Below are 17152 nucleotides of genomic sequence, written 5' to 3' on the forward strand. Positions count from 1 at the left end.
ACCGCCCTATCCATATGTAATCAGGTCTTGTTGCTCTCCCTCGCTGTCCACTCAGAAATAAATCGCAGGTGGGAGGCCCAGTAATGTTCGAGCATGTTGGGGCATGCCAGTCCACCTCTATCTCGCGGGAGCATCAGAATTTTGTTGGAGAATTGCGGCCTGCGACCTCCCCCCACCCCAGATGAAGCTTGTAATGTCCCTCTGCAAGTTTTGGATTTGGTGCTGCGGGATGGGAGTGGGAAGACCCTGGAATAAATATAAGATTATGGGAAGGATTAACATTTTGATGGCGTTTAGGTGGCCCAGCAAGGTGTTTGGGAGGGATTTTCAGACCCTCTGGTCCCCCAGGACTGATATCCTGCAATCCCGCTAGTTCATTTGGGACCAGGTGGCCAGTGAGGGGGTCAACTGAAGCCCCAGGTAACGTATGGAGTCGTTGGCCCATAGATTGGGGACAAGAGATTGCAACACGGTTGTTTCCTCTTCAGGGATCGTCAGATTCAAGGCCCAAGTCTTTCCATGATTCATTTTAATTCCCGAGGGCAGTTCGAAGGACTGCAGTAAAGAGTGAATTGCTGGGACAGAGGTGTGTGGGCGGGATAACTTGAGAATAAGATCGTCAGCAAAAAGGGCTACTTTGTGCTGTTGCCCGCCATGAGGACTACCATGCACGTCTGGGGCCTGGCGGATCAGCATGGCTAGAGGTTCTACCACAAGGGCAAACAGCAGGGGAGAGAGAGGGCAGCCCTGCCGGGTGCCCCGCCGTATGGAGATGAGGTTCGTGAGTTGGCCGTTGACTCTCATCTGTGCCCGAGGGGAGAGGTAGGGGGCCATGATTCTGGTTATGGCTTGCCCCAATTTTTTGCAGTACTGTCTGTAGAAAGGTCCAGTCCACCCGGTCGAACTCTTTTTTTGCGTCGAGCAAAAACAGACAAGCCGGTATATTCCAGTGCTGTGCCTCTCCTACAAGGTGCGCACTACTATGGACATTGCCCTGACGATGCCGAATAAAGCCAACCTGGTTGGGCTCGATGAGCCCTGTCAGGTGAGGATCTACCCTTTTTGCCAGTATTTTGGTGTAAATCTTGAGATCTGAGTTAAAGAGGGCTATGGGCCTAAACAAGGAGCATAGGGTGGGGAATGAGGGCTATCTCCGCTAGTCCCATTGAGGGGGACGGCCCCTTTGTTTCAGTAAATGAGTTGAACAGACTTAAGAGATATGGCTGGAGTTGCGGCAGGAACATGCGGTAGAAGGATAGGGGGAGACCACCCGGGCCCGGCGATTTCCCCAAGGATAGGTCTTTCAGCACGCCCTCAAGTTCCTCCTGGGTAAGAGGGCCTTCCAACTGTTTAGCGTGGTAGGAACTGATTGGAGTCCAGGAGCAATTATCTTGCATATCTTTCACCACGCCCTGTGGCGGTTTGTCCGCCGTGTATAGCGCCGCGTGGAAGGCTTCGCATTTGGCCTTCTCTGTGATGGCCCGCTTGCCATCCTCAATTTGAACATTAACTATATGTGCTTTGGCCGCTCTCACTCGTAGGCATCTGGCCAAGACCGTTCCCACCTTATCCCCCCCTCAAAGTAGCACTGCTTCAATGCCAGTAGTGCTCTCTCAGCCTTGTTTGTGCAGAGAGTGCGGAGTTGCCCGCGAAGGTTCGCAAGACGGCGTTTCAGTGTAAGTGTGGGGCGCTCTTGATCCTGTCTCTCCAAAGCCCTAATGTCCCTGGAGAGGTTGTCCTCCACGAGGCTTGCCTTGCGTGCCTGTGCTATTGCAAGAGATGTAATATGGCAGATTATTGTGGCCTTGAATGCATCCCATACGACAAGGAAGGGTGTTTCAGGAATGTCATTTGTTTCGAAGTATGAGTTAATAGTGGTTGGAAGGCTCGCCATGTCCACGGGGTCTCGCAGAATATGTGGTGGCAGGCGCCAGCGGGGGGTCCGAGAGGGGCACGCTGCAGGATCCTTAAGGAGGAGTTCTAGATGGGCATGGTCCGAGATAGAGATGTCTGACATAGACGCTGACAGCGAATCGCTGATTAGGGAGTCGGAGACGAAAATGTGGTCGATGCGCGAGTACGAGTGATGCACGTGCGAGTAATACGAATACTTGCGCACATCTGGGGAGTAGTAGCACCAGGTGTCCAATAGGCCAAGGTCAGTTAGCTGCTTTTTGAAGGTCGTGGACATAGCTCCTGTCCCTTGGAAGGGAGCATCGCTGTGATCCATTGTGGCGTCCCAGACCATGTTGACGTCCCCCCTTAAGATTGTGGAGGGATTTGCCTGCGGGACATGCTCCCGCAGGGTCGCCCGGAGGAAGAAGTCCTCCGCCTGGTTGGGTGCATAAATGTTACATACTGTGAAGAGGCGATGCCCAATCCTGATCCCAGCTCTAATGAAGTGGCCGTCCGGGCTGCGATAGACCTTAGATTCCCCCTACCTGATGCCAGATCGACAGAGTATTGCTACTCCCACCGTTTTGGTGGGGGCCTCCGCCCAAAATTTTAGGGGAAAGCGGGGGGGTGCCATGCGGGGGACGTCAGCCTTAAGCAATTGGGTCTCTTGGAGAAGAATAATATCTGGATTGTGCTGTAAAAGATAACGCCATATTTGTTGTCGCTTGTTGGGGAAATTGAGTCCCTTCACATTTAGGGACAGGATCTTCAGGTGGTTGATGACCGCCATAGAATAGTTACTGTCCGGCCTAGTCCATTGTGCCACTGCAGGGCGCAGAGTGGAGCGAGTCTCTTGCCATGGGGGGTGTCCTCCGGATGGGTTTTCCGGCACCGTCAGCACTGCAGATGGTGGGCTGGGGTATTGTCAATGCAGGGGCAAGGCCCCAGGGCTCCCGGGTCATGAAACAGATACAGAGAATAGTGTCTTCGGCTAGAAGCAGAGACGAAAGTGAAGTCCATCAAGGGGCTCGAGAGATGGTCATTGAGCAAACTCCCTCCATAGAGCAGATGTGTTGAATGATCTCATTCTTGGCTTGCGAGGCCGCCTGCTCTCCAGGATGGGAGGAGCACCGGCACACATTAGACCAGGCTGGTTTGGCTGGAGCCCGTGTGGGAGGCGGAAGGCGTGTTGGGGTATGCAGCGGCGACTGGGAGATGTGAAGGAGCTGCGCCGCTTCTTGCCCCATCCATCATCTGGACTCCCACTGGAAAATAAGAGCGACGGGATGGCCCCATTGGTATTGGAAGTTTAAGCTTTTCAGTTTGTCCGGCGGAAGTCTCGACGTCTCCGAAGAGTAGTGGGCGCAAGGTCTTAGAAGATTTGTATTTTAGCTCCCTTGTAGGTGAGGTCTTGTTTTGCACGTGCCGCTTTCAGGATCGCTTCCTTTTCAGTGAAAAAATGGACCACGGGTCAGAATATCCGGGAGGAGCCCCGGGTGGCCAGGGGGGGCGGAGACTCGGCGGGCTCAGGCCAAAGCCCGCCGTGAGGCATTGTCGTCCCTGTAGGAGAGTAGGGTCTGCTTCCTATGGTCACCCCTACTTTTTTCTGTGATTCTCTGGTTTTTCGACTTTAATGTGGCTGTGGGCCTGCTAATCAGACCCACAGCCCAGCTGTTCTCTCTCTAAATTGATACCATGTACTTTAGGTACATACCAAATTGGGTATTGGGTCACCTCTGTGAGTCCCTGTATAGTGTACCATAGGTACCCAGGGCATAGGTGCATCCAAAGCCTACCAGGGGCGGCAGCATGTATTATGCCACCCCTGACTGGCCCTCCAAACTGACACCACAGGCTGATCACTCAGCTTGGGTAAGGTGGTGTAATCACCCCTTACTTAGATATAGTATACCTATATCTACCTTATATAGAGACACATATGCACCTAGAAGTCGCTCCTATGGTAAGTCTCGACAATGCTGGAGGCAGAGTGCTTGGTTTTATGTGAGAGGGTGCCCTAGCATGAGCTGAGCCCCTCTGCAGCTTTCGGAACCATCTCCTTATAGCTGTTCTATGATATAGCCATACCATATACTTTTAAGTGCATTATAATCCTTGCGGTTAATGCTAACTTTGGTTTGGCTTTATCAAAACATGTTGTGTAAGATGTCAAACACTTTGGAATACTACCCTACCCCCGCCAATTCTGGCGGCGGGGGTAGCATTCCACCCTTCTAGAGGGAAAAGACATGTATGTTACTGCTTCACCCGGTTAAAGTTAAACAGAGCCTCAGCATCACAAAATGGATGCTGCTGTCACAGACACGAGTCTGACCACCTGGTGCTGGGGGAAACTCCGGCAAGGACAGCCTGGACAATAGGTTTCCTGTCCAGGAAGGTGCCAGCACCTCCCCAGACAGGGGTTATGTGTATTGGGGCAGGGAGGGCTGCATTCAGTGAATGCATCTAGACATTGCCTGTGGCACACAAGGTGCTCCATGCATAGCCCGGTTCAAACCAGTTGCTGGGGCAATCCAGCCCCAGCTCTGGCGTGAAACTGGACAAAGGGAAAGGGGTGTAACCACCCCCTTCTCAGGTCCACCCATAGGAGGGACCTAGGAAGGCAATCCAGCCCCTTAGCTTAGTATAAGTATAGGAGCTGTGTCCCCAGGACTTTAGATTATCCTGGAAAGAAACTTTGATACAGAACTCTTGGACCTTCGACATTCTATTCTGACTAGAAGACGGAAGACATCTCCCTTGTGGTCAAGGAGTGACCACCCTGTGCAAACAGGCACCACCAGTAACTTGCCGGTCTGCTTTGTCGACGCTCCCGCCGGAACCCGAAGACTCAGCGACACAGGAACTGAACTCTTAGACTTCTCCAACTCCGACCCACATCCACAGCAAAGCTGAGACCCGTGGCGGACACGAGAGACGTGGGACCGGACACCCTGGACATCCTACATTTTGCTAACTGCTCAACTACTGAGGTACCCTCGCAGTTGTGCATTGGGGTACGAGAAGCTCCAGACCCGAGCGCCATTTGCACCGAAGCTCACGAGTGCCGACTGGGGCCTGCTCCTGCATTTCAGCTCGACGCGTATTGCCAGCTTCCTTGCACGTTGGCTAGTGAGCCCCCTGAAGACTTTCTTTTTGAACTAAACTGCTTTCCTGGTTGCTCCAGGCTTGCTCCAGCTTCCCTTCAAAGGAGAAGTGCCACAGACCTTGCTGGTCTGCAACAGAGCCAATCTCGTCATCCTGCGTGGGTTGCGGTTGCAAGGCTTGTTGGGTCCAATCCGGATAACGACTCCGCAGTCAACTAGATCCATCGTGGGACAGCTCGTATCCAGCTCCTGGTCATCGTCGATGCCTCCTGGACCTCGTGGCTGAAGAGACAAACTCACCTTCTTCACCTTCAAGCACGCGACATCGCCTGGTTCCTTACTAGTTCCTTCCTGGTCACTGGCTAGTGACCCAGACTCTGTCCCCTCTGCTTTCAGGATCGTCACTTCACCGATCCACCCTTGGATCCACCCGGACACTTTTCCTCTGGTCGCCTGCAGCACTTCTTTGCAGATCTCCATAGAAAACTACGACGAAACCCGACACCAAAAGGCACCTATGCACCCGGCTTCCCTGGGTGAGGTAACACGAGTACTCTGGTGCTCCCGTGGGTCTTGACTCTCGAAGTGTCCTAGTTTAAAAGAGTTTCATCCTAGTCCATCCGGAAGTGTCCTTAAACAGTAACTTTGTAACTTCTTCGTTTCCCATTATAAGTCAATCGTAACTCGCAACTGTGTTTAGACACTGCACGTGTCTCCCGTGGACCTCCTACTTCCTAACCTTTGGTTGTTTATTGTAGTCCCAGCGATTCTACAGGCCCTAGGCCTGCTGTCTAAACGTGGTTCTTATACCACTTCCTTAGTATATGATTTGTGAGGCACCTAGGGCATAACTGTATTTGTGCAACCTATTGTATGCTAATTGAGTAACTTGTGATGTACTTTTACCTCTGACCTCATAAAGAGTGCAGAGGGGTTGTGTTTAGAATAAATCCATATATATTTGATATATACCTTGTGTGGTGTCCTTTCATTTGGTATTCAAGGGATTATAGTTGGTTAAACAGCTTGCTTCACATGCTCTCTGAAGTCTTAGCCTAAGACTGCTGGTCCATGCTACCACTAGGATAGCTTGTCTATAAGGATGACTTTACAACCACCACCAATAAGGGTCGATTAGACTGGTGCAAGGGGCCCACTAGAATAGTGGACATCATATGCCAGGCTAACTTCTCACAGTCCCCCCAGACCAAGTACAGGAGCTTGGACACATAGGTCATGATATCTTCCCCCTCGGCCCCCAATGGGACCCCCTGGATGCTAAGGTTAGTCCGTCGGCTCCGGTTCTCCAAATCCTCCTGTTTCAGTTGTAGCTGTATGTGCTGCTCCTCTAGGGTGGCCAGGCGCTGCCAGAGGTGCTCTTGGTCCTCCAATCGTGCATCTACCATCTTCTCCAGACCATCTACTCGCTCTCCTAGATCAGTGACTTCCTTTCTAAGCTGTTGTACACAGGAGAGCACCTCTGTACGCAGGGACCCAATTTCAGTTTTGAGCTCCAACATAAACCAAGCCATGACAGCCTGGGTGACAGGTTGTGAGTCGCCTCCAATCTGTGAAGCCGCGCCCTCAGGGGCTGCTGCGCCCGCTTTGCCCCATAATGCAGCAACAGGGTTATCCTTCGGGGGGCCGCCGCGTCCTTAGGCACCTTGTTGCGTGTCATCTCCCGGCTGGAGCTCAATTCCGTCAGTGCCAGGTGAATTTGTTGAAGGCAGGCATAGGGCAGAGGAGAGTGCAATGATGGCGGTAGCCGTGCCCGCCTCAATCTGAATGTCTATGGCCAAAGTTCGCCCACAGTCGATGCAGTTCGTGCCTGTGATAATTCCGCTCATTGAAGAGTATCCAGGCTTTATACCGTTAGTGCGATCAGTCTGTGAATGCCAGATTGCGTGGCTCAGGGCCTCTCTAGACCGCCCCACCAGCACCGCTCCGCCAGGCCTGTCGCGACCTCCAACAGTGAGAAGCAATCCGGAGCGCAGAGTAAATTGCAGGGGGGGGGCCTTTGTACACGCCTGCCCGCTGAGGTATGGGTATTCTCAGCCCGATGCACTGTCCTTTAACCTCCGAGATGCCCTGCTTGTGGCTCGGTTCACTGCCCCCGTCAGACCCAGGGCTCCGCCTGCCGAAGTTATGAAGTACCTCCGGGCCCCGGGAGCTATTGGAGTATAGTCAAGGATCCCTCCTGCCCTGGGCTGTGAGGGGCCACTTCTGGGGGGCGGCCAAGTGGTCAAAGAGGACGCGCGGCCTCAGCCTCGGCCCCGCTTATCACTCGCGGGCCCCCCTGCAGATCAAAGCTGACACCTCACTGGCCCGCAGGGGCCAGCGCAGGATTGAGACCTCTCCAGGGGTAGCGGTCGGCATGATTGGCACAAGCAGCCTTTCTCGCAGGATCGTTTCAGGGAGGCAGCGGGGTAATCAGCTACGGCGGTGGTCGTCTCCCAGGGGAAGCGTTCTCGACTACCCTCGCTGCAAGGCCCAGACGCGCCTGAGCGAAAGCACTCCGCACCGATGTCATGGCCGGGCTCTCCACTTCTGGGTCTCTTCCCCGGCCACCTTCGCACAGCACCAGCCGCTCCGCGCCGCCACTCACTGCCCTGTTCTCCAGCCTCTATCGACACAGGTCCGCGCCAGGCCTCCTCTGCCTCAAGCGCCCGATGTCAAAATTGCGGCCGCTCCGGCCCCGCAGGAAGCCCTCTGTATGCTTGGCGGCACCCTCAGAGCGGCACCCTCCGAGCGGCAACCGCCACCAGAACGCCCCGGTGGCCTCGTCAGGGCGGTGCAGAGTCAGCGGGTCTGGGGATGCGCAGGACAGCACCCGCTAGCCCCTCAGGCAGACCGAGCCCAGACTCCACAAAATGGCAGCTGGCGCCATGGGGGCGGTGCAGGACGATCGGATCGCCTCAGACTGGCGATCGCCACTTTCGGTAGCTCGCCAAGGGGTGCCTCTTCCCTTCTGCCGCCTGTGTGCCCCAAAAAGTGGCACCAACGAGGCCCCAGCTCCGCTTTAATACCGTCTAATGGCTGCGGTACATCGGAGCTCCCTCTGCGTGCGTCTCACTGCATCGCTAGCGAGACCACACCCCCGTGAATGACTTTTCACTTGCGTGACAATGAGAAAATGTGAAAACAAGAAGAGCATAGCAGAACATTACAGTGTTAACTTGGGCCATCAAACATCATTTACAGTCAGCATGTATGTGGTAAGTGGAGAGAGAGTAGCAAGTTGAATTTGTGAATGCTGGCAATACTGCTCACAGTCTTCTCAAATATCTGTACCACTCCCAGAGTGCGGGTGCATCCTTGAGCTTGTCAGCTCTACTAAGAGTCAGTCGCAAATGGGGGAGGAAGCATACTGCCTGGCATGCCAGAACACAATTTGCCGAGCTGCATTGTGGTAAATGCAGTGTATAACTAAACTCACTTTAGTTGAATGTCTTTAGTTTTTACCATTGTTGGTGCAGCCAGTGCTTCTATTTATAAACAGCATCACCTGACCAGCTTACCCCCCTGCCTCGTAACGCACTGTCCTTGAGTGTTCTGAGTCTACGATGCCACAGGCAATCTGCCAGGCTTTCCACCTCTATTGATGAGGTCAATGCAGTTATTTCTTATGTGAGTTGTTTTTACGGAGCTACTCCAATATTTCATCATGATGGAGGGGTAATGCTGTTTCAGGGTCCTACTAGGTCAGGATGGCCCAAAAGGGCCTTCCCTCTGGCTGTACTTTTTACTCCTAGCTTTCTCCCCTCCACTTTCCATCCATTTAAGCATGTGGCAAACAGGTGGGATGATTCCTCCAGCAAACCCCTATCCCCAACTCCAATGTAATGACAGATCCACAGCATGGGATGGAGGAACGGCAGGTTTTAGTCTGCCAGGACCCTTTAATAGTATTTTCCTTTGGAGCGTTGTACCCCCCTCCCGTAGGCATGACACTGTGACCACACTTACTGGGTCTGCACTGGCTGTAGCAGTCCCCCTTCTAGTCACAGCCTCCCTGTTAACTTCAACTGGTGCGGGTCTTCTACCGTTGCTCTCCACTCTACAGAGCCGACATGACCTCTCCTCGGGGGTTCGGCCCTCACACCTGCTCTCCTCCCTGTGCTTTGCTCCGTTAGGTTAGGACTTGGCCAGTCCAAGCGCACAATAGACATGTTGCGGCCTCGCTTTTTAGTCCTTCGCAGTTTGACCTTCTGGGAGATTGGGGCTGTTCCTTCCGCAGCAGCGCCGTCAGCTCCCTTTCTGCTATGGGCTTCCCTATAGGCTGCAGGGATCCCCACCACCCCCTCTGTCCTCCAGTCAAATTGGCTATGCCGCTTGCCTGCGCTGTGTGTGGTGACTCGTCAGGGTAGCAGGATGCTGCAGTATCTTATGGATGATTGAAGAGCTTCCATGAAGTGAACCACCATTTTGGCTGCCTTGCTCGCCCCATTTATTGATGTGTGTTTTTGTAACCTCCCTTGCAGGTGTGAGATTGGAACTGTGATTAGACGAATCAACAAGTCTATTGCTTCGCGGCTATTTGAGATTAAACAACCAAAACCAGCAAGTACTGAGCTATGTAGCCTTTTGGTTCCTCTGTCCCCTGGTAGTACTAACAGATGTACAGTGTTGAATACAAGAGCAAAAATATACTACATGAAAGCCATTCCGTTTGTTTAAAAAAATCCAGACAATGAACATATTTGTGTGTTTAAGTATAAGAAAGTAATACTTTCTGATTTCTAACATCTTGTCTGTTTTATCAGCTTATTTATCATGTCACTCTTGTGCAGTATTTTTGTGGGCTAATACACATTTTAAATGAACAAACTATTTAGACCAGTTACAGAAAATAAATAGTTTCCAACTTTGATAAAACAGATCCGTGTAAGTATGTAGAGTATAACATTTTACAAACATGCTCCTGTTTTGACGGATCCTGTACATTTCCAGAGGTTGGCAGCGAACTTCTCCTGGGTGATGGCTACTTCATCATGAGAATAGATGTTAAAGGGCCTGTCGTCATGATATCCCCAATAGTACAACCGGACTGTACAAACAGAAGATGTGGTCTATTTTTGCTAATTCAACATTAACAAGAGTGCAGTATTGCACATGACAGACGGGGATGTGAGTGGACTGTGCAAAAAATGGGGTAATTTGAAAGTCCATGACTCGGAAAAATGGACACATACTCCTAGATTTCCGCCCCCATTCATTCCCTGCCTGGACTAGGTGGCCACAGATGTCTAAATTCTGTTTTTCTCCACATCGAAGAGGGGTGGGTACAATGGTTTTGTTAAACTGGACTAACATTTGCTTGTGCAAACAATGAAGTGCCCGGCCTTGTAACTCTTCTTTTGCATGTCTCTATTGTGGTATTTCGACCAAGAGCACACCAGTCGTTAAACAATATGGACCACATAGGGTGTGAACATGAGTTGTTGGGAAACTGTTGCCGAGATGTGCTGTGCTAGTCTACACAATACTGACTGTTATTGTCCTTTTTTAGGTCTCGCCTTGGTAGTGCATGCGCTGTCTCAGCGAGACCTAAATTAATCTGTATGTTGGCTTAAATTTAGTGTAATTTGTTTTTTCCGTTTGCGATTGGTTTACCTATGGCATTACTGTTGTTATCTTGCTTTCTGTTGATTGTATTGTAACTTCCGTGTAGTCCCGCAGCAGTGGCGGCTAACTACAGTTTTCGTCCGCTCCGCTCGCACTTATTTTAATTGCGTGCAGTGTGCCATCTGTTTACCAGATGGCGTGGAAATAGTCCTGCAGTGTGGGCCGCTAGGTGTCGCCTTGCTCCAGCAAAAATAAGTTTCCTGACACCTATTGTACGATGGAAAAGGCTTCGAGGTAAACGTAATTCTCTGCGGATGCTGATGAACTCTGAACATTTGTATCATGGGGGCTGTTGCGCTGTTAACAGGAGTAAACGCGCAATGTGCTCTTCTAAACTATGTCTGCGAAACTAAAACTATCATGGATAAAGACTGCATTCAAAATAATTACGTATAATCTGGTAAATACGTGCTATAATGTAATATTTGTTAATTGAGTATTGTTTGGCCTGTTAAGAATAAAAACAGTTCTTCAAAGAGCCCAGAAGAGAGCCCTACATTATAAGGTCAGTGCTTTCACATTTTGAAAACATCAGCATGTTACTGACAGGATTCAGGTTCAAGTGCACTGAACAATACGTAGTCTGCTTGCATATGTCAGTTATGATTGGCGCTTCTGGTGAGTCACAAGCAGATAATAAACTACAGGCAGCTTTCACAAGGCCTGTAAATCTATGAATTAAACAACGAAAAATATTACAGTGATATTGAGATGTACATTGCACAATGATTTACGAAAGCACTGCAGCAGGCAACCGAAAACTGTCAGGAACACAGTGCAGAGCATAAATCTGTCTAAAGTGCAGGCTTTATGAATTCACCAACAATTTTAGAGCATTCTTTCAACCTGAAAGAGTTGTCCTTCATAAATTCGGATTTCATATAACCGCAACTTCTCAGGGGAGTACACCCATGCGGGGGGCACCCAACAGGGGGGGTGGCCCCTAGCCCTGTCCAGGCACGGACAGGCGCAGACGGGCTTGCCTTTGGCGCGCCTTCGGCACGCCGCCGGTGCGTCTGCTGCGCGTTGTTACCTGCATCGGGTTTTAACGTGAGTGAGGTAGGAGCGCTAGACCGCTCACCTCCTCCGACCGGAAGTGCAGAGTTGGCAGGAAGTGTCTCCCCCAATGGGCTCCCTCCACAACAATCGAGCTCTACTCAGCTCGCGGTGGAACGAGGAGTCCAGTGGGGATGGCACAGCAGGAGAGGGTGAGTGCAAAAGATAAAATACACAGAGAGCTGGTAGTCAGCTCAATAGCAAGAAGTACAAAGTTTTAAAAATGCGATTCAAGTTACCACCAGGCAGTCTGCCTCAGCGCATCCAGCGCGCGCCACCCCTGTGTCCGATTTTAAAGGGAGTGAGGTAGGAGCGCAGACCGCTCACCTCCTCCGACCGGAAGTGCAGAGTTGGCAGGAAGTGTCTCCCCCAATGGGCTCCCTCCACAACAATCGAGCTCTACTCAGCTTGCGGTGGAACGAGGAGTCCAGCGGGGATGGCACAGCAGGAGAGGGTGAGTGCAAAAGATAAAATACACAGAGAGCTAGTAGTCAGCTCAATAGCAAGAAGTACAAAGTTTTAAAAATGCGATTCAAGTTACCGCCAGCAGTCTGCCTCAGCGCAACCGGATTCAAGTCAGTAACTCTCTCCCTTTCACCCTGTGACTCAAATCTTGTATTTGCATCTTCTTGTGTCATTTGATCAGATGGTACTGGGCCATCCCGGGCTGTATGTGTTATAGCAGAAGACGTCTCCAGTGGTTTACATTGAATCAACTCCGCTCCTACATTTGCTTACTCTTTCATCAGTCTATGTACTCAATTCCACCACGAGCCCTGACTCAAATCTTCATTGTCAGGTTGATTTGTAATCTTTTCAGTATTTCTTGAGGGATGCAGTTTCATCCTGAAACAAGGCAGGTTAGTCTTTTAAGAATTAATGGCTAAGTGTGTAAACAATAAATTGTAATTATTAACGTAGGCAAGTATTGTTGCAGCAGTTTTTCTCATGTCCACTTTCTCTCATTGCTTGATGTTTGCAGGTGTGAGTGCCGGCTTGTCCTTGCTGTCCCTCTCCTGGGCTCTGGTGTCCTACAGCCGCTTCATGTGCCTCCTAAAGCCGGGACACCTCTACATGCCATGGGCCGCCCTGCTGTGCCAGATGCTCTGGCGGATGGGGATGCTTGGCACCCGCGTCATGGCCCTGGCTGTGTTTGCCAGGGTGCACCATTTCTGGACTTTTGCAGTCGCAGGTATGACCACTGATTGTGTGAGTTCTTCTAAATTTTGTAGGTCCTTATTATGAAAATGAAATGAAAAAGAAACTTATATAGCGCTCTAACCTCGAAGGTATCAAGGCTCTGATTGGATTTATTATGCTGATTGCAGCTCTATTATAAACACATTGGTAAAGTTGAGTCATCAAATTTTAAGACTGTCTTCTGAGGCCTCTGTGCAGGAATGATGGTAGGTGTTCGGCTGGCAGTGACTGGTAATCACTGCAGATTTTAAAATGCTACCCGTTAGGAATATGGGAAATACTCTTTGGAGAAACAATCCACTCTGCCAGCTTACCAACAGTGGTGCAGTCATTACAAGTGCTATACATCTAGTGGCGTACGCTCTACCCCAGACTTCTCCGTTACAGGAATCAATGCTCCCCTTGAAAATGTTAGCTTTACCACCAAAAATAGGGTCAGTTCTTACTTAGATGATCCGAGAAAGGTTTCATCTATAATAACCAGCTGCTGAAGGGTGATGCCTGGGTTTTGAGTGGTAGCTGTGATGCTTGGTGCTGTGAAGTAGAGTGGTGCACGTGTTCTACAGAGCTGCTATTTAACTAGCAAAATGTTTCCAACTTAATGGAGATTCTGGTTTTCAAAAGTGGGCCTGGTTCTATTTTTTTATGCTGAATAAATATATTAATACACGCTTGAGATCTTGGAGTATAATCATTATGTACAAGTTCATCCATATTTCGGGTTATGTTATGCAATGTAAATTGTTTGTATATCACTTTTTAACCACCCTGAGTTCACTCACTAATAACCCTTTACAGTAGTCCTGTAATTCCCATGTCCAGGGCTTGCACCCCGTTTTTTGCTATACACTTCTGTGGTAAGGAAAGCACTGTGGTAATATATGGGGCACAGAAAGGATTTCAGTGCGTGCGATGAAGCATATGTCAAAGTGCAATGCGGTTAAAGCAGGAGTTTGTTGGCAGACTGACAAAAGCATTAGACACATCTACCAATTTTCCAATAGCCCCTAGAGCACATTCAAGTAGACGTCTTCAATAGCTACACACACTTAAGTAATACTCTGGTGCATGAAATGTTCAGAGCAAAAGTGTGTGTGTTTGCGCACTTTTAGTAGGCGTTACTGTCGGATGGCGTTATTTATGTATGAGTTGTGTTGCGCTCAACATGCCGCCTAATGCTCACTGCAGAGGACTTGTCCACCAGGTGGATGTTGTAGACATGGAGGTTTAAATCTTGGTCTATTAGCTGGTGTAATTTTCTGATTAAATAATTGTTATCTTAATCACAAGTACGGATGAATGAGTGTGGTAGAGTGCTGCCCTATTGGCTGGGTCCCTCCAAAGAAGAAAAATGATGGTCTCACCACCGGTCCAATCTGCAATTAAGTGAATGCTGTGCCTCTGTTCCTTACCTGCAAAAACTTGGAAAACCTAGATGTTTTGTCCAGGTTGGGAATGGTTTGAATGACTCATTTAGGGTTATTAATTCAAAGTGGCCATTGTTTTATATTATATTATTACTAAATTACTAAATAGGTCATTTCTTTATAAATAATACAGTAGGTTACTAATAATATTCTTCACCTCTTACTGTTTAGTACGAATGTAGAAGCCACCCTGGTATAGTGGAATCTCATATAAATAGTAGTGTCAATGTGGCACTTTCTATCCTGTCGGAAAAGATATCTTCCCTTGAATTTACTAATTCCTTTTGATCTGTAGTCAGATCACACATCATACAAACACACTCCAATTTTAATACGGGTATTATAAACGACTTAATGTGTTAGGCATGACAACGTTCCCCACATCATATATATGCAGAAAAACTAAAGTGAACAGCCTCCTAGATTCTCAAAAAAATAAGGCTCAATTGATCTAAAATAGTCAATCTTTCACTCTCTATTGTCCTGGATATGATGGGCCTCTGTTCGCTCATAACAATGTGCCTTACCTCCAATAATTCGAAAAATACCATCAACTAATTCCACATCAAGAAAAACAAAGTACCTTGGAACGTTACGCTGAATGAATTCTTTATTAGTTGGAGTTTCACAATGAAGTCCCGGGGGCAGATACTCAACTAAATTAACCTTATATCTCACTTTTTAATCTACAGCAAGCAGTTTTGTTTAGATAGTAGATACAACTGTCAAGGTAATGCCTAAAATGTACTTTAACTGAAAAGCTATGATGTCATTGGATTGTTTTGACAGTCGCTACTAAAGTACTTGAAGGTAAGTATTAGCAGTTCAGAGAGGACCTGTGTTGGCAGTTCAGACTGGACTGTTTCTATTGGAACAGGGCCCTGGCTGATTTGCTTATGGTTGAGTCTGACCTGAAGGTGGCAAGATGGGCATAAAAAATGATGAACTGGGATGTGGCCTAGAGTCCTTATCAGTGACTGAGATTAATTCAAGTATTCCGGCCATCTCTTTCTGTATTTCTCGTTGTGATACACTAAGTGCGACAGGTTTGCCCAGATGTGGGTCCTGTGTTCACTGTGCCACTGGAAACAAGCTGCACCCGAATTAAGAGACCCAACTAGACTGAAACTGGTCTCAGGTTGCTTGTATTCCAGTTTAGAGAGGATCTGGCTTGGCACTAACATGTCCTAACAGTGAAGTATAAACAAACATTATTTTCACTGTGGCAAGGCTGGCGGATAACATAGGGAATACTTGGGCTACATTGTTGCATATATTAAATGCTAAATTCGTATTGGTAGCTGCTAGAAAAATACTTCTTACATTCTTTTGAATTATAAGGTAAAGCCCTCTTTAACGGTGAGGTCGATTTTTTAATTGTCATGTTAGAAATGCAACTTTTAGAACGTTGAAAACACAAAGGCATGTGGCTGACGCACCGGACTGGCGCACTGCTTTAAATGGGACCTTTTCCCTTCCAGTACATTATTTTTATCCATATTTTATTAAGAACTTGACCTTTTAATCCCTGTTTTAATCCATTTTTTACTTGTAAATGCCAAGGAGACAGCGAAATTCCATGTAGATGTTTATTGAACATTTTCAAATGCAGCTGCTTTCCATTCCAGGCATTAAAACAACGGCATATGTAATTTAATAAACACCAACGTAGGCCCTGTTTGTGCAACCCAGTGCATTTCGAGCCAAAAGCTCTTCGTCAGGGGTTTCTGAAAAATATAACGAGATCAGCTGTACCAATTGCGCAAAACAAATGTGCTATTGAAACAGCAACAAAATACGGTAAACCCTGCTCACCTCCCAACCCCTTAGTGATGTGTTAACCAAAGTATTTTCAAATGCTGTAATCGCGCACCCCTCTCCTAAAACCAACCAACTAGTACCAACCCACAACTATCCCAAACATCACCCTAAGTGAAATAATCGTTTCTCTGATCTATACCCACTGTTTACCTTGTGAAACGTAAACCTGTGTTCTGTAGTAGGGGAATCTCTGTGTATAGTCATAATCTAGTGAATAGTCCCGCCCATGTGCGTGGACCCCGGAGCAATCAAAAATAATCTCTTAAGGTGTCGAAAAATGCAGAACTGCACAGACACTTAAGAGAGAATTTAAAGACAGATAATGCAGCCTATATCCACAGGCTACACTGTCCAGTACTTCAACTAGAAATTCCACCAAAAAATCCACAAACAGCAAAGCCTGTCCAGATTTTCCTTGCTTTAACAGCAAAAACCCCTCTGGAATGATAGAGAGGAAGACATGGACAGACAAGCCCCATAGGCTGCCATTATGTGGCTCAAAACAGGATACTGTGCCTTTAAGAGAACTTTCCAGAACTTCACAGTATCCCAGAATGCACTGCAGGTCCCTTTTACTTTCAGTTCTTTTTTCCGGCTCCTGCAAGCAGGACCCTGCAGCATTGAGCTCTCCCTTTTCAAGGGTTTATTGGTGATATTTTTCACTTTTTCAAAGTTATTTGAGTGCTTTTCTTGAAGTACTTTGCTGTTTCTTCCTGTTTGTCTTCTGGTGCACTCTTAATGGTCGAATATGCCTGCATTATTCGACAAATGCCCTGAGTGTTCCAGGAAGAAGGCCAAGTCTGACCCACACGAGGTGTGTATCATCTGCCTTCCTTCATCCCATGTCCCAGACCCTGAGGGATAGGATGAAGATCAGGCTTCAGGGCCTTGAAGACAGAAGACGGAAGGCACAAGGTGGGTCTGGAGGGGCTTCATCTGCCCATGCTGAGGCCTCTGGGAAGCTCCCCAGGGGCAGGAAGACCAGCAAACGTCCCCATTCTCCGTCGGTGTTGATTGCAC

General features: G+C 48.7%; 1 protein-coding gene across 2 annotated transcripts in view; it reads left to right on the plus strand.

The window, feature by feature from the left end:
* XKR5 (XK related 5) overlaps window positions 1–17152 on the plus strand; it is a 239582-nt gene that overhangs the window by 171816 nt on the left and 50614 nt on the right. For both annotated transcript variants that reach the window (XM_078647583.1, XM_078647584.1), the window contains exon 4: window positions 12667–12876. In XM_078647583.1, coding sequence (XP_078503709.1) covers window positions 12667–12876 — 210 coding nt within the window. The remainder of the gene's footprint in view (window positions 1–12666; window positions 12877–17152) is intronic.

This window comes from Lissotriton helveticus, chromosome 6 (assembly GCF_964261635.1).
Source record: "Lissotriton helveticus chromosome 6, aLisHel1.1, whole genome shotgun sequence".
Lineage (NCBI taxonomy): Eukaryota > Metazoa > Chordata > Amphibia > Caudata > Salamandridae > Lissotriton > Lissotriton helveticus.